Here is a 22,412-nt window from a genome sequence, read left to right on the forward strand (position 1 = left end):
TATATAATCAAGAGCACAAATAACAATACAAAATATTACACATGGTAATGTAAGTATGGTATAATGAAGAAGCATACGTTATTAAAACTATAGCGGTAATAATTTGTTCTAGTGTTGACTTTACTATTTTGCCCATTCGAATAGCTTCATGTCGAAGTACTAGCAACTTCTAACCTCCTCCCAGAGAACAGCTGGATTGTATGACCTAGATATGCATACGAAGTGGGAAGGAAGTCGGTATGCAATAAGCGTGCCAAATTATTTCTGAAGCCAAGCACATAATGATATCTGTCTTCACTCCTAAACCTCAGACTACACTGAACAGACAGGAAATCTAAAGGATCTCAAAATCTACGTGCAATGCATAATGAACGTAAGATCCAATTTTCGAAATTTACTCTACAATCAACGGACTGTCAAACTTTAGCTCCAAACAAGAATGTATGGTTCCAATAAAGAAAATACAACAGACACTGCATTTGTCTAAAACCTGAGAAAAAAGGAAGACAGACCATAAGAAACTTTAGAACCTTTGTTTTGATTTAACTGACAAATGTTTTGCCTCTACATGGAATAATTTTAACTGTGTTAAGATATTTACAGTTTCCACACTATAACCTTTTTATTGAGCCTGCTTCCTACGCTATTATAATTAAGTTTTCGCATCTTATGTAAGACATCCGATTTTAAGGAATGCCTTTTTCAAAGGTACGTGTAGCCGAGTTCCTCAGTGATTCTCAACCACATTAGTGTAGAATGGTATTTATCCGGGGCTAGTGATATTAATTTACTAATCAAGAGAAATATTTTTAACTCCAAGATAAGTCTTAATTGTGAACCTATGCACAATATATATTTTATCACAATTACCTACATTTTAAAGTTAAATTTTGCTGAAAATGCAAATCTTTATTTATTCACGGATTATCTCGAGACTTAATTGAAAACTGAAAATTTATCATTAATCTACCAGATCATTAGCTTAATGTCCTTCGGTTATATCCTGTAGACCACCGGAAACGGATTAGAAGCACAAGTGAACGAGAAAACCCATAGACACACTGTTATCCACAATATATTCACATGGGCTGGATCAAATTTCAAACCCTTCAATTTCAAATTTCAAGCCCTCCACCTCTGAATCATTTGCTTCCCTGTCTGAATGGGGTTAAGAAAATCAAGATGCAACATGACTGCACAAGAAAGCCTACCTATACAAATAAATAATGAGGTTGCTCTGTTTACATGTATACATACCTGGATTTAACCTCCATTCATTAAGTACTCATGTGTAGTAAATATACATACCAAGGATTGATAGGAAAGAAATTAATAATTATGAGTATAATGTTTTCCATTGCCAAGCTTTGCTTTATGTAGACTTAATTTGACTTAAACTACTCGCTGAGCAAAACAACAACACTGACACATTGAAGATTTATAGTCTGATGAAGCCAAGGTGGATAATTAGCGAAACTGTTGCATGTTAATAATTTTTGCAATAAACGTATTATTTTGCTCAGCGAGTATTTAAATCAAATTTAAATGTAATTACGAGTATCAGAAGAGATTTACAGGATTGTTTTGTCAGTCTTAATAAAATTTTCGATATGTAAATTAATTAGGCCAGAGAGCAGAAAATAGTAACTATTTTAAATTAATTGATTGTAAAATGTGCTGTTCATGCGTTCACAATGAGATCTCGGAAGTTAATGACACACCTCTTCTGAGTGTTTTACAGATATACACCTATCACTACTTGGTGCTAATCTTCTGGTATTTGATCCCGAGCCTCACACACATAATAGAATAATATTGATCAGCACTTGCTAACTTTAAGACAGTTAACGAAATAACAATGATAAAATAAAAAGAAAGTAAGTACCTAATGATCTCATTTAATACATTTGTTTAAATATAACAAACACACAGGTAATAAAAATTCACATCGGGGTTAAGAATTCACACTGTATTAAGGACTGTCACAGAATTATAAGAGAACTATTAATTTTCTTTGATAATAATGTTAAAGCAGTTTTATCCTTGAATATTCTTAAAAATTTGCCACTAATTTTTATTTCAAAACATACATAAAAACTTGAATTGGAGTATGAAAAGCTTTTGGCTTGTACCAAATAAAAATTGATATTTCAAATTACCGAACATATTAAAATATTGTATTTTGTCATGTATAAAGCGCGTCCAAGTCTTGGGGCCAGACTTTTAGAGTAGGGATGAGGAATCTTTCTGGGGTTAACAGCTCCCGCCTGAAGTATACAGATAGATGCTACGCTGTTCACATTACTATAATGAAGTCAACGAACGGCATTTATGGCAAATATAATCTCACACTGTGCTTTAAAAGTTATCGGTTTTCGTTTGATATCTTAGCCAACAACAACTAATTTCGTTGCAACAAATCCAAATATCATATTCCAGGATATCAGGATTTTATATGAGGCAATATGTTGTAGTTATTATTTGTAGAGTAACACTGTTAATGCATTACTACATCGATAAAAGAATTACAAACATTAAAAGAATGACAAACATTAATATAGATATAGAATCAGCACTACCCACATGTAATGACCATTTTTAATTTTCTCTCGTAATCAAAAAGTATGTAATATGCACGGTAACACATGGAACTTTGAAGTCCTGTACATTGACGCAATGAAATACTTTGGTGACTCTCAGGCATGTTATTATTATTATTACGAAATGACATATAATGAGATGGATTACGTCACGATGTTGTTAATACTGAGGTTCACGTTGTGGTAAATGAGGGTCAATCAAGTATAGCAGCGGATGAGTTTTTAATCTAAAGCCTTTTCCTCCCTCTTCAAGTGCCAACAACCGTGATTAATATGAAATCTTCACGGTAAATACCCACAAATGAGGAGAAGCCAACAGTTGGAGGCTGAACGAGGTTTGGACATCATGCTCTCCTCTGAATAAAATAATATGAACAGGATCACATGGATATTCTTACGAAAATCAGTTGCTTCAGATTATATTTGTGCATTTTGTAACACTTCTCATAATATTTTCCTCTCAAGACCATTGTGCTGTATCTTACCTGAACTATTACGATTTAATCACTTTTGGGTTACCCGTAGAAACAACTTCGTAGCTTTTACTTATTGTCATTGTGATAAATTGCTCACATATATACATACACATTTTCGCTATTCCTTGCTACGACTATTGTATACAAAAACAGTCTATATATTATTATTTTGTTCCGTTACATACGAACATATACGAAATAGAACAATCAAAGTTCAAATCTCTATACGACATTAAGTTGAAATAAAGATCATTATTTAGAAGTGTGTCTCCACCGAGGTGAAAAACATTATCATAGTGATAAACGCCTATCATTCATTGCTCTTACCTTTTTCGAAGTGAATAAATGGACTGGAATACTATGACATCAGATTTTGCTAGCTGATTTTCTTCTCTTTCTCTCGACACAAGACTAAATATAAAGCTAAAATTAAAATGTGATTTGGTTTTCGCATCGTAAGCGTAACAGTCAAGGAAGAGGGCATAACGTCAAAAAGCTGTAAAGAAAGTAAAGGGTGATGTGCATCGCGCGCCGCGCCAATCGCGTGCGCGGCAGTTAGCTCCTTCTTTCACCTCAGTGTGAACCGAGTCTCAATACTGTGCGGTCACGCTACTTGTTTTTGGAGAGATTCAAAATGGCTGCGCCAATTGAAACTCGCGTCAAATGTGAAGTACAGAGTGTGTCATTCGTTTTCTGAACGCACAAAAAGTTTAGCCTATTGAAATTTATGCACAAATAAAGAGTGTTTATGGTGATAGTGCAATGGACGAGTCATTAGTGTGGAAATGGTCCATTATGTTTAATCAAGGGAGGAGCAGCGTGCATAATAAAGATCGGCGTGGGAGGCCATCACTTGCTACGGAAGAACTGAAGGAAAAAGTCGAAGGAAAAATTCAGGAAAACCAACGTTTCAATTTGTGCGCGTTACACGAATTTTTAGGTGAAAAACAGTTCGCAAACGATGAGGAACTTAAGCAAACAATGACAGCCTGGCTCAAATCTTTGGAGGCAGATGAGTATAACATCGGCATTGACAAACTGGTCCCACGTTATAACAAGTGTCTTGACAACTATGTCGTTTACATAGAAAAGTAGAGTAAGGTTCTGTGGCTTTGTCAATAAAGTTTTATGCTGATATCTTTTGTTTTTATTTAACCATGCCAAAACGTTCTTTACTTTTTGGACGACCCTCGTAGTTTTTAATGGCATTCAAGCCATGTTTATACAGTTAACATGGTCTGCGGATAAATTTACATGTTTTCTGATAAACTGATTTCAGATATAATTACTTTTTATTTGTAACTTGTACAAAGCTTTGTTCCGCTGGTCTGAGGCTATTGTATTATTATTTAAATCGTGGTTATTCACAAGAAACAGGTAAGAACAAGAAATACAACGAATACCATTGTTTTCTTCATCATTTGGTTTTAGTAAAATGTATATTTCTATCTATACTTCTATGCATCTATCATGGCCAAATACCCTCTCGTTTTTCTTATATCACAGTAAAGAACTATAGAATCATGGGAATATCATAAGGCATACATAATGTTTTTTCTTTGTTTGGAAGAGAAGATAGAAGTTAATAAACAATTAGAAGACATTATTATTAAATGGAACATAAGATATATATATACGCAAAACATCAACTGATATTTTACTGAACATTTTTATTGACTAAGTGTTCTTTCTTCTCTATTCATCCTATCCTGTCTTCGTTTAAGTTTTTACTCATTAGAACCAGAACTAGAATTTCCAATTAAGAGAGTAATTTTCCTGATACCTAACCTATCGTTGTTCTACTTTTAAATATTCGTTAGAAATGAATATTTACATGCGATATTATTTTTTTCGGATTTATCATGTAAGTATCTACAGACACCAGAATTTCAAAGTGAAGATTTCGACCACAAGTTTCAGAGTTATAATTTCTTTGCTCATTGTACCGCTAAGTTAACTTTATTTTTATTCATTTATTATTTATTTTTGCACAAACTTCGTATTTTTATTTAAATATTGTCGTTGCCTCATATTCAACTTTCACAACAGAATTCAAGGATAGAATTTGGCTGGATTCTTGCTATTAGCTATAATTTTGTACACAATATAATGAAGAAAGAATATTTCATATAGCACATGCACTTAACACACACTCTACACACTTATACCTATTGAGAAAATCAAGCTCGATAAACACCTAACAAAAATCAAATGAAATCACCAATGGAACCCACAAAATACAGTTGTCATGCTATGACAATTTGAAACAAAAGTACCCTGTATGTACGAGGGGCTTACTGGAAGTAATGAGCAACAATATAATCAAACGAAGTAAATCATTGTAATCTACAAATTTCCACAAAGTACCGTGGTAGTGTAACGTCATTGGTTTTGATCGTATGAGTGCAGGAAGTTATTTCAAATGGCTAACAGTGATGTTTTATTTCGACAATGAGCTGTGATATTCTTGTTAAAGAGGGAATTTCTGCTGTTGGAATTGATAACAGATTTTAGCGTGAGTGTGAACATGGGTGATATTGTTAGAAGATGGGTAAAACACTTTAAATGTAGAAATATTATCATCGAAGATCGTCAACATGGAAAGAGTTGACATCATAAGAAGATAGATGGGTTACTGTAGGTACAATAATAGCAATACTTGCTATAGGACACACTCAATAATTACAAGGTTAAGCTGTCGAAAAATTTGTTACTACTGGGATCCCACGTTTATTTACGGCTGAACGTAAGGTACAGTGAAAAATCACAGCTCAAGAACTTCTTCAGAGATTTCGAACGAAGAAAGTGATTTTATATTAAGTTTTATGGCCGATGATGAAAGCTGGTATCACCATTATGACCCGGGAACGAAGCAGTCGAGGATGGAATGGTATTATTCCATGTTGCCAGCAAAAAGGAAATCAAAGATGGTGCCGTTTGTTGGCAAAGTTATCGGCACAGTCTTCTAAAATGCGGAGAGCTTCATTTTGGTTAAATTTCTTAAGCCAGGGCAAACGATAAATGCTCGCAGTTATATATAAGCATTTCACAAGCTCATCGTGTATTGTGAGATAAATGTCCTGGAAAGAAAACCATCATTCAGGTGATAATGCACGCCTGCACTCTGTTTAGTTTACTATGAATGAAATTGAGAAAATGAGATAGGAAATTCTGTCTCACCTTCCCAACATTACACATTCCGACGTTATCAGTTATTGCGTTTAATGAAGGACTAATTACAAGGCCAACACTGCCAGACGAATGACACACAACAAGCAGCGTGTCAGCATCTGGAACTACCTTGAACGGGTTCTACCGCAAGGGTACTTTCAAGCTTTCAGAACACAGAAGAAATACGTGGAAAGGAATGTAGATTTTGTTGAAAAGTAAAGACATGTCCATAGATTACGATATAATGTTTTTTTAAATGGAATCAAAACTTGATTTATTAAAAATGTTTGCTCATCAATTTCAGCAAAACCCTCTTACAAAAAATAAATTGCAGCGCAAAATCAAGCCATGCTAATTCTCAAGGACAAAGCTAGACATTATTGTGCCTCCCGTAGCTCCCAATATTACTCACCACAATCCCATTATATTCATAGACTTATTTGTGTTCCATACCTCCGGCATGAAGCAGAAAATATTAAATACAATCTAAAAAAACTACAAGCAGTAAGTTCGAACACAAACCCTAGTGAAATTGAAATATTGTTATTACATACGTGTCAATAAAAGGCATATAAATGTAGAAGTTAATAATTTCTTTTTTCTTTCTTCAAAACACAAGTCAAGAAAATTCTGATTCATTCATATTTTTTTCCAATTCTATTTTATTCTAACTGGAAGATTGATTTGTCACTGGAAATCAACTTTAAACAACCACAATTACTTATCTAATGGTACGTTATCAGTGCGGTAATAATATAATTACGGCTACTGCTATAGACAAATATATTTATGGAATAAATATATACTGTCTCTTATTAATACAGTAAACAACACATAATATGCAAATGTAAGCTTATCAACATTATATATTGTTCATGTCTTGCTTCTAATACGAAGAGTGCTTATCTCAGGTGCTATTTATATACATAAGTATACACAAATACACATATGTGTTGTGCATTCTTATATTAAAAGAAGAGTGAATTCGAATTACAAAATGTGACGCTTTGTTCTCTCCATCAAATTCAATCTAGCAATTGCATAAACAAGCTATCTAAAAAGGAATAGAGAGCAATGATTATTTAATTTATCGATACGATATTAATACATATTTATATGTATGATCTTCCTTACAGCACTACAGCTTAATTCTTTTAAGCTTTTTATTGTTTACAATTTCAGGCTAGTTTCTAAATTAGTATATATATATATACGTTGGAGAAAACGCCCCTTCCAGTTTGTTTTACATTTTTTTTAATTAACAATATGAAACACTTGTATGTAGTTTATCATACTGGATATCGCACGTAGTGATATACTACAATTCTAGATGAAATAATGAACTGCACATAACCGCATAACCCTTGCTCACTTATCGATGGAACGTCTAATTAGATGTTATGAGATGTTTGAAAGAAAGAATGAAAAGAAAGGAGAAAAAATTAAAATGCAAGAATTACTAAGATTTTTTTTTTTTCTTAAAGCCATTATGAGATTCTTTAATTAACAAGGCTACGATCACTTCTCTAGCACTGCTTACAAACAGAAATACTTATCCCAAGTTTTGTGTATGATCTAAAACTGATTAAATTTTATGCAGGAAACAAAGCTGAAGTAGTATATTTTCAATTTCGACATATACCTATTAGCCAACTTCTAGTAACTTTGTACAGTAGCTCAAATGTAGTGTAGTAGCTCAAATTAACTGACAATTTATATTACTATTATTTTAACGTTTCATGACTTGATCTATAAGCTGCTGAAGCTGATAAGTAAATTAAAATAATTCCCATGTTCCAGTCAGGACTCGAACCCGCGATTACTATGTCCTGTGCTTATTATTTATAAGTTCAAACCAATTTGCAAACGGACTTCCAAATAATACATTTTGTCTTATCTTCAAACATACACGAAGAATTGTTATTGATAATATATCATGAAATTGTGAGCTGAAAATATATATGTTTATTCATACCACGCATGTGAAAGGATACTTAAATAGTATTTAATACAAGAAACTAACGCTTTCGCCTTCGGTGCAAGTGGTCCCGAGTTCGATTCCCGGTGGGGGCATTCGATCGAAAAAACCTTTTTCAGGCCAGCCATTCTGAATGAGGTTTTCTTGGGTTTTACTAATTCATACCAGGCAAATGCCGGGATGGTACCTAACATATAGATTCCACTCCGCTTCCTTCCTTCCCTTTCCTCCTCCTCAATACAAGAAAATATTGACTAGCAAAAATTAAAATTGCAGTTTATGAATGAATTTTCATCACTACTTTTCATAATATATGAGAAAGAAGCAACGAAGAGTTTTTGTGCCATAATGAAGCCATGAAAATAAAAACAGGAAATTGTTCAGGATAATACCGTATTAGTAGCAGAAAAACAAAATTTGCGAAAAGCAATAGCAAATGTAGGTGATTATACATAGAAAATACTGAATATTATATACTGAAGCAATTCTCAAGCATGTAAGGATGGAAGATGTGAAGACATCGAAATATTTTGGGCAGCATGAATTTCTTGGGTGGGAGATGTAAGAAAGACATAAAAATTAAAATGATCATATGCAAAGCACATATTCACTAAAAGGAAAAAAAAAAACTAATGTTTTAGTGAAATTTCTCGTTTCATGTTTCATGATTATGCCCTGTAGGGCACAGGAAACAAATGACTAATGAAACTGAAATGATTATGAAAGTAATTGTGAGATGAGAATGTGGGAGGAAACGGGAGAATCCCGAGTAAACCTATGAACACGATACTATTCACCAAAAACTCTCATGCCTAGGTTCGAATCAAGAACTTCTCACATCACAAGGATTCCTCACACTCAGTCATCGTGCTCCAACAATGTTGAAGAACATATCGATAGTAGTAATAGAAAGGATTAAGTTTTGTATGGAACAGGGACGTGGACAATAAAAAAACAAGCTAAAAGCTGCCGAGGTTCGAGATGTGCTGACGTGTACAACAATTGATAGAAACGATAAATAACTAAGTATAAGAAGCAAATGAAGAGAAATGTACAACCATTAACTTTTTAATATGCCCTGGGATTCCTATTCTCATACACAATTTCCTGGTATCATTTTATCAGCCCATTCTATTGTCATAATCTTACAGAAACTAATTGAAAAACGTTGGCTTTTAAAGTTTTTACACGTTATTTATTTTTGTCTTTCTTCAAGAAAACATTAATATTACAGTCATCGTTTTAACTGGTGATAACCTACATACACTAGCCCAAAGCTTGAAGATTGTAGCTGTAGGTACATAAATAAGGAAAGGTTAGTGGCTATTAATCTTAATAAAAATTGATCTGACTTTATATGTATTGAAGTGAAAAAAGGTGTATTTTGTCAATATTAGGGAAAGAAGAAATAACATGATTGCCGATTCAAATTAACCATTCTGATTGGGTTAATACTCATGAAAGAAAGAACTAGACATGGAAAAATGACAGAGCATATGGAACGACAGATCTATTAAGACAAAATCAACAGAAAAATTTAATCATTTCACGTTGCCCATCAATCTTCCACTAAGCAAAGGAGAAATACTACTTGTTACACAAAGTAAGTATACATAAAAGGGCTGTAATGATGATAAAAAACGAAATGGTGAAATGAAGGAAGTAGGATAAAATGGAAGAAACCCGAGAAAACCCACACATACGGTGTTTGATCACCACAAAACCCACTTGGTGCAAGCTAGGATTGAATCCCACGCACCGGAGAACCAGTACTCTACCACTGGCACCGCAGTATCTTAAGTAAATATTGTCTAACTTAGTTGGACCAGTTAAATTTATGAAGAAAACTGTAGCTGGTACTGCCCTTAGAATCTAGATAATAAAACAAAATACGTACAGCTTTCTACACATTCATGGAAAATATTTTCGTTCGAGCAAAAACACGCGAAAAATACAGCAAATAATACTCTAATATGTTCAACATTTTGCCTTTTAAGTTAACTTAAGAATCTCATAATGACAAAATTAAATAATTAATTACACATAAAAATCAAAATATACAAACAAAAAAATCGAGGCTAATTACATACAACTTTACAATGTGTATATATATATATATTATCTTTGGCACATTTGATACTATTGAACGTCATATTTGTTTTAAAAAATACTGAGCACTTTCTCGTACAACATTACTCCCTGGGTATCGATGTCTTCCTTATTGGTACGATGCAAACAATGCTTCACAGTCTTAGCGATATATAGAATTTGTTTTTTAAGTCTCGAAGACCGGCTAACTACTAAAATCAGGAACAACCTCCTTCCATTCATTCTCAACAATTCATCACCCTGTTGCGTTGTCTTGTGAGTTAAGTAGATATCACGCTTCAGTTACAGTCTGAAACAAAGAATAAGTTAAAATATCTTCTTGTTAGAAACTTCTGAAATAATTATTCTTGTCAAATCATCTGAAACACAAAACCATTTGTATTTAAAGAGGGATAGACAGAAATAAAATAATTCTTCAAATGACACACGGAGTAAAATTCCATTCTGATTTTCGTATTCATACCTTTTATTCTTCCTTTCTTTTCATTAAATGATACACACACACAGTTTTTTATATCTTGGGGGTGAGGGTGGGGTGGTTCAATTTTCAAGTAGAAAGTGTAAGAAAAGCAGCTATTTTTGTTTTCCATTTTAGACAACAAAAGGATTTGGAATACACTTTCCTCATAATTAACATTTCAAGTTGCTGAAAAAAATCCTGTTCTATTACAACAAAATTATAAATGATTCTCCTCGGTGAATTCAAAATAAATTTCCCATTTGAACTACGCAGTCACTACAACTGTTTTTACTATACATTCGAATTTATACAACAAAGCATTCTAAATTGTTTTATTAACGTGCAAGTAGTTATTTGAAACCCTCGGTAAATATGTACCAAAGCCCGAGCATTAAAATGACTTTCATGCATTATGCGTAGAATAGGTCTTCAGTCTCTCGAGTACTGATCTATTGACTGATCTGTAATTTACGTCTTTTCTTAACAGTGAGGACAAGACCTACAGTTTCAAGTAGAATCTAAAGCAATGCAATACGTTCGATGCTCTCTCAACGAGAATTGAACCCAGGACCTCATGCATCACAGGCGCTCGCTCTATCCCCTAACTAGGAAGATGAATTCCTGAATACTGATAACGTTCAATTGCTACAGTAAACGTGTGATCCATATTGTTAAGTCTTTCGACATGTGGATATATTTAGGCAAAATCAATTATTTCTTCACGCAAGTACTGTATATTACTTAAAACTCTCCATATGGGTACATAGGTAGAATTCCTCAACAGTAGGTCCTACCTCCTCCTTGCTCTGTTTCATATTATATATATATATATATATATATATATATATATATATATATATATATATATATATATATATATATATTGGCGTTCCTTCTCTGGGGGCTAAAGATACGATAGTCTTTCATATTTTGTATTCCGCAGTTTTCAAGTTTTTCTGTTTCGATAATGTAAGGTACAACATTGATCTCGAATAACTACAGTCCCTCTCATTTTTCAAAGCGAATACGATTTCTGAACAGAAGGGCCCTAAAGATTATGATGTTGGTGAGCTCAATCACCACCAACATGTGGTGTTATTTGGTTGTAAGCAGTGTTACTGGTTTTCAAAGCCAAATCCTCCCGTCAAATCGATCGAAAATTACTTTTATGCATTGACAATTTTAGCCAGTTCAGTGATGATAAAAATAGCTTTAACATTTAACCTTTTAGAGTAAAAAGAACGACATACCTTTACGAAGTTGTAAATATGTAAGTACTTACGAAATGATATTCATTTTATTTTGATCGAGTTAATATTGTCTTCTGTAACTTCTCTTACTCTTATCTCTATGATCCTATTAAACTATTGGTATTGTGGAAATTAATAACTTGATTGTATGACTAATAATAATGACTACAGGAAAATGGTTATCTATTTGAATATATAAAGGAATTCCGCATTCTGCCGTTTTAGTCCAAATAATCTTGGAAAACATTCACCTAACGCTCTCATTTCATGTGGTAAATTCCGACATTTGATAGAACTGACTATAAATATTTTATCTACAGGTAACTTTAATTTCTGGAAATACCTTGCACTTCCTAACTTTCGGCTCTCCCATTAAGTCTAGATCACGGAGGTTAAAAACAGGAGAAGAATATGAAAACATCACTAGGGTCAAGTATTACTAATAAAATTCCAACTGACCAAAGCAGTATATATATTTTTTAAGATTATATATCTGTGTTATAGTTTCGGCTATATAACATAGCCTTCCTCAGATAATGTGTCTGAGTAATTGGTAATCTTGAATTTTCCATAGCTACAATTAATAATTTATAGGGGTCGAGTAGTGTATATATATATATATATATATATATATATATATATATATATATAAGCCTTGTCCAAATTATTTTTCGCTCATCAAATGGTGGAGTAACGCAATGTAACATAGCGGACTCAATTTTATTACTTTCGGGTTTTCTAGTGAAAGGTTGTCAGCTTATATTGGTGTTTTTATTTCTGTCAATATTATTTGTAGGTGGTGCCTTCCATTTCAACTCAGGCAAAAAAATTTAAAATTGTACCATCACCATCTCAGATATTGTTGAAACTTTTTTTATAGCAACTAGACATGTTTTTAAGAGACCCATATTTTTTTGTTTTGTCGAAAAAAATTTTCCCGCCAAGTAATGGGCCATCAAAGACGGGGAGTACAATTTATGAATTGTAGAAGACATGGAAAATGGTCAATTTCGGAGCCTCACCATTCGGCTATGGAGACAGGTAGAGTTATAATTCTTGTTGTGGTATGTACATAGGGATATAAATAAACTTTATTTTATTATAGTTTGGTTTGCGCATGCGTATCTTTTTGTACATAAATTAACAAATGAACGTCAATTTATCTGAAAAGTCGAAGTTTGCGAATTTTTTTCGAGCTCTTTCGGTTCGAATTTTAAAATTCTGTTTTCACGGTTGGTAAGACCTAGTTACCCGCTTTCCGAAAAAAATTTTGTATCGCTTCTGTGGTCAACCGTTTTGCCGCAAAAAATTCGAGAAATTGTAAAATTTTCAAAAATCGCCATTTTTGGGCGCCATTTTCTCGAAAACACCATTTTTTAAAATTCTGAAATTTTGTCAGATGATTCAACTTTACCTGAATAATAAACACACCGAATATCATTCTCGACCAATGCTTCATGGATTAACTGCAGCCTTTTAAAGTTAGCGAAGTTTCGCTAATTTTGATGTCACAGTTAGCAACACTGGGAACAATGAAAGTGCAATGATTTGAAGATGTTTGTGGTTCACATTCATTAAATGAAGAATAAATGGTTTTCTTGGCTGTTTTTTTTTATTATTTTGATTAAAAAGGCTCTCTGAAATAGTAAAATGAGCCTCCCTCTACTCCTCCGTTTTCTTAAACTGTAGTAATCTGAGGTGGAAATTACGATTACGAAACACAGAAATTTCAAGTTCACTTACTTAAAATGGTCTTCGGAAACAAAATTTCACTGATTTTTTTTTTTTTTTTTTTTTTTTTTTTACATGGACCAATCATTTGCTTGGTTGTTGTCTTCTTTGCTAATAACATGTAACCGTGCAGATGCTCCAATAGATGTTGCTTCACTCATAACTCATCCAGGAGTGGATCTAGGGGGACGATTGCCGCTCTCCCCCCAGAAGAAGAAACTTTCTTATATATATATATAAATAAAACCCATCCCAGAGTTTGGAGCTCTTAAAAGTAGCTCTAAGTAGCAGTATTACAATCCCCCCCAGAAGTCTGTCCTGGATCCGCCCCTGCGTAGCACATTGTCGATAGTCACAAAACACTTATTTTCACTTCTCTTATGCTCTTCTGGAAACCTGTACCCTGCTGAAGGTTCATGTAGAAGCATAAGCAGCACTTAAACTTAACGTAATTCATGATTTATTCATAATATTTCTGCTACGCACCACTGGTTATCATACATATATGTATATAACAAAAGTTCCCTTTTGCAGATTTCTTAAATCTACACTTTGAATTGCAAAAGTTCGATTTTGGGGGAAGTATGAAGTTAGTTCATGGTGACCCGTTACTGCCATAAAAACTTCGCAATTTTCCGAAAGCCAAAGATAACGTCGTTGAATACCAGTTACCGGTCGCATACTTTCCCTTTTTTCTTCCGGAAGTCGTTGAATTCAGTTCCAGGTAACAAAACGAGAGTAATACCCGGAGTTTGTACTTGCTCACGAATTCTCCTGCGGTTTTAGTGGGGACGCGGTGGCTCAGTGGTAGAGCGTTCACTTCCGGTGCCTGGGGTCCCTGGTTCAATCCCAGCTCGTGCCGTTCTGTATTCCACCATTTCATTCATTTCTCATAATCACCGTCTCCTTTCGCCTAACCGGCATAACCGTGGAACGTAAAACTTAAAGATTTCATTTCATTTTTTTCTTCTGCGGTTTTAATACTGTGTATCTGTTTTAGCCTAAGGCTATGGCGCGTTGCCACATTCTTTGCCCCCCCCCCTTCCCCACTACCGTCGCAGAGACCCTTGCATGGCCGGTTTCACTGCAAAAACACTGCTTTATCGGACTTGTCTGCATCTCGAACATCTGAAAGCGATTTTTAAAGTGGGATGCAGCACCATCAGAAATCACTGACACGGTTTGGGAAATTGTAGACACCTATTTTCACGTATTCAAACCTTTTTCTATAAAATATATTTTCGCTTTTCTTCGAGTATGTTTAGAATCTTGTCTATGACTATGAGTACATGACCCGAATCGTGTGTTTTATCGTCGTTTATTACAACAAAACTGTCAATTGTTCCATATTTCGGTGATAACTCTGAATTGCACTTTGCAGAATAACAGTCCAGTTTTCAACGAAGTCCACATGAAGTAAAATAGAATTTGTATCTTGAAATTTTATACGGTGGTTTTCGGTAGCAATTGATCCTCTTTGGATTTTCTTAAAGTAGTCATGAATTACAATTCTTACAGTTAAACCGGCAATGTACGATACTAAAACAGAAAGTGGCACAGTTTTTTTTTTAACGAGATCATTATTCTTCCATATGGCATACGTAACCACTTTCATTTTCATCAGGATCAATAATTAAAGACACCACACTTATTTCTTCCACTCCAGGACATTCACCACATTCTTGAAGAAGACAGTTGTCATTTTCTACGGATCATACTATTAAAGGAAATAGGTCACTCATGACAGCTTCAGTACAGGTTGCACCTTTGATTTGTAGCAACGCAGTAGGAGCTAACTTAAAATTTACACAATACACACACACACACACTTCCCTCTCAGGTTGCGGACTGACACACTTTAGTCGAATACTATAAAATTCCGAGTGACCCATTTTCATGCTGGAATTGTTCTGTATAAAAATTCACTAAATTTCTTTGGAACGCGTAAGAAAACGTTTCGATTTTTTTTTTAACTTTTTGTCATTTTTCGATCACTGTAATGACATCGCACTTAATTGAGACTTTGTCTGGAGCATTCCAAATCATACTGAGGTAATAGTTTAGGCCTTTTATAGATCATCAGAATTCATTGGATGGCCATTTCAAGTAAACTTAAAATTTGTGTGTTTCGTAATCGTAATTTCCACCTCAGATTACTTCAGTTTAAGAAAACGGAGAAGTAGGGGGGCTCATTTTACTATTTCAGAGAGCCTCTTCGTTCAAAATAATAAAAAACCAGCCAAGAAAACCTTTTATTCTTCATTTAATGAATGTGAACCACAAACATCTTCAAATCATTGCACTTTCATTGTTCCCAGTGTTGCTAACTGTGACATCAAAATTAACGAAACTTCGCTAACTTTAAAAGGCTGCAGTTAATCCATGAAGCATTGGTCGAGAATGATATTTGGTGTGTTTATTATTCAGGTAAAGTTGAATCATCTGACAAAATTTCAGAATTTTAAAAAATGGTGTTTTCGAGAAAATGGCGCCCAAAAATGGCGATTTTTGAAAATTTTACAATTTCTCGAATTTTTTGCGACAAAACGGTTGACCACAGAAGCGATACAAAATTTTTTTCGGAAAGCGGGTAACTAGGTCTTACCAACCGTGAAAACAGAATTTTAAAATTCGAACCGGAAGAGCTCGAAAAAAATTCTCAAACTTCGACTTTTCAGATAAATTGACGTTCATTTGTTAATTTATGTACAAAAAGATACGCATGCGCAAACCAAACTATAATAAAATATAGTTTATTTATATCCCTATGTACATACCACAACAAGAATTATAACTCTACCTGTCTCCATAGCCGAATGGTGAGGCTCCGAAATTGACCATTTTCCATGTCTTCTACAATTCATAAATTGTACTCCCCGTCTTTGATGGCCCATTACTTGGCGGGAAAATTTTTTTCGACAAAACAAAAAAATATGGGTCTCTTAAAAACATGTCTAGTTGCTATAAAAAAAGTTTCAACAATATCTGAGATGGTGATGGTACATGCTCTGCCTGAATTGAGATGGAAGGCACCAGGTGTCAAATACCACCTCCCATTTCCTACTCAACCGCTCCTTACTTAAATTCCACTTTGGATTCCTTAAGAAAATGCTGATTTTATATCTGGCTTTAAATAAAAACCATGAATTATAACTATTGTGTTATGTCTCTTTCAAATGTTTCGACTGTCCCGAAATTATATATATAATCCTCCCGGCAACTGGACTTTATCGGATGAACATCAGACTTTTTGCTGATGTTCATCATCCACCTGTGATCAAGGCTTCAGGGAGAGCTAAAAGCTGAACTGCACGGTGTTATCTATAAGTAAACCTGAGTTTCTGTAAGAATTCCTGATTATTCCATTATATTGTCTTAAGTTAACTATAAATAATTCATATGCAGAACTTACTAAATGTTTATAATGGAATTGCTAAATATGAGTTCTGGTGCCCTTTTACATCAACAATACCATTCCCAGAGCTACATTCATTCTATTTATCTATCCAGCTATTACTTAGCACTAAGACACTAAATACAGAATTTAAGCTGCTTTAGCACTCCATATATTTTGACCAAAAAAAAAAAAAAAAAAAAAGTGTTATTCTTCCCCACTTTCAACAAAGTATGGAATGGTAACAGCAATGATAATAACCAATGATACCTTTGGAAATATAGCCTGAGAACTTCACAAAGCGTTGACAGCATTAGACCGTCCCGTATGAAATCGAAGGAGCTCTGCTACAGTAACAGCCACTCTTACAAGACCTCTTCCTTCTAGGACATCGGCAGCACAGCACACCAAATTCTGTCGGAACAAAAAGAGTGCAACCACATAATATATAATATCATTAATAATAATAATAATAATAATAATAATAATAATAATAATAATAATAATAATAATAATAATAATAATAAATTGTAGCTCACGAAGGGCTTAGGACAGGAAAATGGTACACTTTAATTAGGCAATGTATGTCTGCTACCTCTGAACACAAGTAGTTCCTTGTTGCTTCGCACTCAACACAGAAAATCGTTGCCACAAACTTAAGGTTTACTATCTGATGTCAATTAAAATGTCCAGAAATGTTTATGTCATAATGGAAAACGTGGGATTGTAGGACATATATCTACGGGAGCTTTAAAATAGTGGAAACAGAAATGGGTAAGCAGTTTTCCCAAGTTTTCAAATTAGAAAATGTCTAATTTGAAAAACAGAAAATATTTTCAGCATTCTGTTCTCAAAATTGTATTTTTTGTATAATATAGTAATTCATGATAATGAATTAGCAACAGTGATATGTGAGCCGCAACCACATGGAACCTTTGAGTTGCTGAATGAGAAGATGTTGTATCTGCAAAGATTATTTACACCAACTTTACGAAAACATTTTGTACTGATTATTCTGGCACAGAAATTCACAATAATTACAGCGTCCATGCAAAACTTAATCGATCACGATGACTTAGTGGTAGACGGACCAAATGTTTGCGTGGTTTATCTAGGTATTTCCGTTTGTTTTCTTTTTCTTTTTTCGCACTATCATTCATTATACCAGATGAAATATACCGAGTGTATCAAAAGTCCGGGACCATAGGCCAACTTTGTTATGAGTGAAAATACGAAAAATGGAGAGAGGGAAGTTGTTGGAAATAGGTGGTTTTCAATTTAAAATGGTAGAATTTCTCAAATTGCACCAGCCGTTTCGGCTCGACACCAGTAAATCCTCCTATGTCAAATCAAAAGCTAACGTTGTCAGTTCAGCAAGCTGTTACCTTGGGTCCTCATCATATTATGATTACTGCAGATGGCAAAGAAAACACCAAGCTCGGGAATCGAACTTCGAGTTCCATTCAGCGTCTGTAACAGCTTTACCAATAACACTCTGAATGCATACAAAGCTATCCGCACACCAAACGCTGTTACAATGCCGGTTGTGATGTGGTTCAAACAAAACGGAGTTTTGTTTCAATCTCACCACAAACAACCGCACTGCCGTGTCGCGACAAAACGCTGTAACTTGAGTTACATTGTTTTTTCGCTATAAGCATTTTTGAATTTCCCCCACCGATACTTATGTTCACCAGGCCCAGCATTGAGCTGAGTCAAATACTTTTGCAAATATACCAAAGAGAATTTCGATTTAAGTAGGAAATTAGCCGGTCTGTAGCGACTTTACGGCTCTTTTTCTCAAAACTGCTCCGCCAAACTTACAGCGTTTTGTCGCGACAGGACAGCGCAATAAACCACAATATTAAAGAGTTATATTAAAAGCATTAACTTCAGCAAAATTAGTTTACTGTAAATGAACATAATATAAAACGTAATATGAGCGGGTTATGCATATAACGAGCACAGAGGAAATTGCTGAAGAAATTGCACATGCCATTCAATTTATATATATATATATATATATATATATATATAATACTTACATAACGTTAATGTTATATAACGGTTAAAACATAAACGAACGGAAAAAATATTCACTACTAAATAACTGATTAAAGTTTATGCAGGTCTGTCTGTTTCGTGGTCATCTTCTGCAATGACGTGTCGTTCTTCTGACGAAGCACCGCCTACGAGTCTAGAACCCAGGCTTTAAAAGTAATCTCGAAGCCGTCATTTCATATAAATTTTTATTCATTTTGTCTGCATATGCACTCTTATTGGTTGAAGCATTATCATGGCGTACAAGCAGTCTATGGGAGTATGTTATCGCTCCGGTTCCACGGATGAGGTTTAAACGTGAATAAAAGAGTCCATTGTAATGTAAAATGAAAGAAAATGCAGAAGTGAAAACTAAATGCATTTCTTTAAGTCCTTGCACAAAATAAAATGGATGTTATAAGAAATTGGTTCATAATAAAGATTACTATTACCATATCAACAATACAGCAGTGTTGGGAAATGAATTTAAGGAGTCCTAGGTCCCCCCTCACACAACAATGTGCACGTTCACCATGTGATTTTTGTGTACCCTTATGTTCCGTTCGAATAGCCTGCTGAACTGGCAACATTGGTTTTTCGATCTCTTAGCCAAGTGAATTCAAACATCTACAGCTTTTTAGCGCAAACATATCGATATTAACAAATAAATAACGCAATCCAGATTCTGGAAATCCATGTACTTAATTATACCATATCTATATCACATTTTTTTATCATGATCTAATAATCAAAACGGAATGTTAACATCATATTATATTACTGTTTAACATCTTAGAATATTTAGAACTGTCCTTACGTTAAAAAGAAAAATCATAAATGCAATATACAAATTTTGCACATCACTATATTCGTACGATATTGATGACAACATTATCGTTACATCTCTCTTAAAAATTTCGTTGGACCTTGTTAGAGTCATTAGTCTCAGATAAATCACGTAGTGTAACAAGTAGTGAGCCTTTTGCGCATGAGATGGCGTTAATGTGTCAAATCCCAGGGCGAGAGTCGCAGTGGGTTGAGTACAACGTCATTTGACAGCTGATAGTTAAAGCTAATAGATGGCTAAATTGTTAGAATTCTTATAATCAGACTAAGTTACTGTCCCGTGAAGATAAGTGAACTTTCTGTAAAACTGCGTTATATTTTAAAATTATTTAGATAAAGACGCAAATGCTGCGCAGGCTCGTGAAGAAATCTGCGCTATTTATGGACAAGATATGTATCAGTCGCCTTCGTTCTGGGAATTTCCATGTCCAAGATGCTCCTCGAACTGGGCGATCAAGTACAGCAACAGTGGATGGAATTTTAGCAAAAATCCGGCAAGACTGGCAGTCATGACATCGCCAATGACCTAAACATCCATGATCAAACGGTGGTTCAAACAAACCATTTGAAGAAAGCTGGCCACAACAAGAAGCTTGAGGCTTAGATGTCATATCATCTGACTTCACCACATTTACAGGACCGAAATTCTATGTGAATCTCTACTGAAACGTAACGAACTCAAGCCATTTTTGAAGTGGTTGATCGCGAGTAATGAAAAGTGGATAACCTACAACCTGTATTCTTCAAAGCTACATTTCTGCTTCTTCTTCCGTTTCTTCGTACTTTCTCCTCACCCTATCTGATTAAATGCTTTGCCGAAAGGACTCTTATAATGTATATTTTTTAGAGTGTCACATGGTGTTTTCTCTATTTTCTTCTGGTATAACCAATTAATATTTAACTAGTACGAACAAGAGTCCCGAACCGAAAGCAGAAAAGAAGTTACTTCCAGAAAATAGTAAAACATAATCACAACACTGATAAAATGCTTTGAGCGATAGCGAAAACATTTATATATGTATTTTTTTTTAAAAATAATCGTAATGTGTATTAAGTATAATGTATTGATACTACTACCGTTAGAATAAGTTACAGAAAAATAGTACGAGATGAATAAAATTATGGTAGTATCTGTATGTAACTGTTAATCACAGGAATCCAAAGGGAAAATAAAATAAATCTCTCCTTTTCTCCTACATGAAAAAAAAAAAAAAAAAGAAAGAAATCTTTCAGTTTAAGGGTCTTCACTACAGCAAAATTAAACTACCGCTAATTTTAGTTTTTTTGTAATATATTGAAAACAAATAAAAACATTCGAAAAGCAGAAAGGTAGTGAACTAGACAATACGATTTTGCATGTGATACCTTTACCACAATTCACCTATCTGCTTTTGGTATGCCGCTATTTATAGAATCCGCAAAAAACGCTAAATCTATCTACAGTTGCAAATTGAAAGCAGATAGATGAGTTGTGATAACGGTATCACATGCAAAATTGTATTGTCTAGTTCACTACGTTTCTGCTTTTTGAATATTTTTATTTATTTTGAAAATATTACAGAAAAACTCTAAAATTAGCGGCAGTTTAATTTTGCTGTAGTGAAGACCCTTAACGTCCCACAATTATGCCTTTTCGGCTACGGTAGGCAGATGATTAAGGCAAGTGAATGATGGTGGAAAAATAATTTGGGAGAAAACAGGAGTACCTAGAGAAAATCCATGGACAAGATGTTGTCCACCATAAACTTACTTGGTCGGGGATCGAACCGGAGACCCGACGTACCAGAGGTAAGTGCTCTACCATTGAGCCACAGGGCCTCTCTCCTACTTGAAATATGAATAATAAATAATCGGTTTGAGATAACAAGTTGAGCTGAGCGAGACTATGAAACATTCACATGAAACTTTATGTATATCCACAAACTCATCCAAAATTTATTTTTTTAAGCTGAAACCTAGATAATCGTTTTCCCGTACTCAAAAAACTAGGGATAATTAGACATACGAGGGCTTGTAAAATATATGGCTTTTTTGGGGAGGGGGCTAAGTACTTTCCACGGCTTGCCTTTTTTTTTTTTTTTTTTAATATTTCAACTTTAATGAAAAAGTAACAGTACGTTTCACCTTTTTCTCCCACTGTAACACGAAAATACACGTAATTATTGCAATCTTAAAAGAAGAAGAAAATCAATAATCAAAGATATTATCGATCACTCGGTAGATCGGTAGAAAAAAAATGGCAAATCGGTGTTTTCTAGTTCGAACGAACTGTTCGTAAAGCTAGTAGAGTAATTTTTTTAACGGCACAAACGTTTAGTGAAAATTAATGTTAGCAATAGTTAGGACTTAGGAGTAAA

At 34.2% G+C, this 22,412-nt stretch overlaps 1 protein-coding gene across 1 annotated transcript in view; it reads right to left on the bottom strand.

Moving 5' to 3' along the window:
- Nucleotides 1-22,412, bottom strand: part of Lrch (Leucine-rich-repeats and calponin homology domain protein) — a 370,595-nt gene continuing 348,183 nt past the window's right edge. The window contains exons 15-16 of the mRNA XM_081768565.1: nt 17,440-17,583; nt 1-10,623 (exon numbers count right to left, since the gene is read on the bottom strand). Coding sequence (XP_081624691.1) covers nt 17,464-17,583 — 120 coding nt within the window. The 3' untranslated portion in view covers nt 1-10,623; nt 17,440-17,463. The remainder of the gene's footprint in view (nt 10,624-17,439; nt 17,584-22,412) is intronic.

The sequence above is a fragment of the Thermobia domestica genome, chromosome 8 (genome assembly GCF_964235325.1).
Source record: "Thermobia domestica chromosome 8, izTheDome1.hap1.1, whole genome shotgun sequence".
Lineage (NCBI taxonomy): Eukaryota > Metazoa > Arthropoda > Insecta > Zygentoma > Lepismatidae > Thermobia > Thermobia domestica.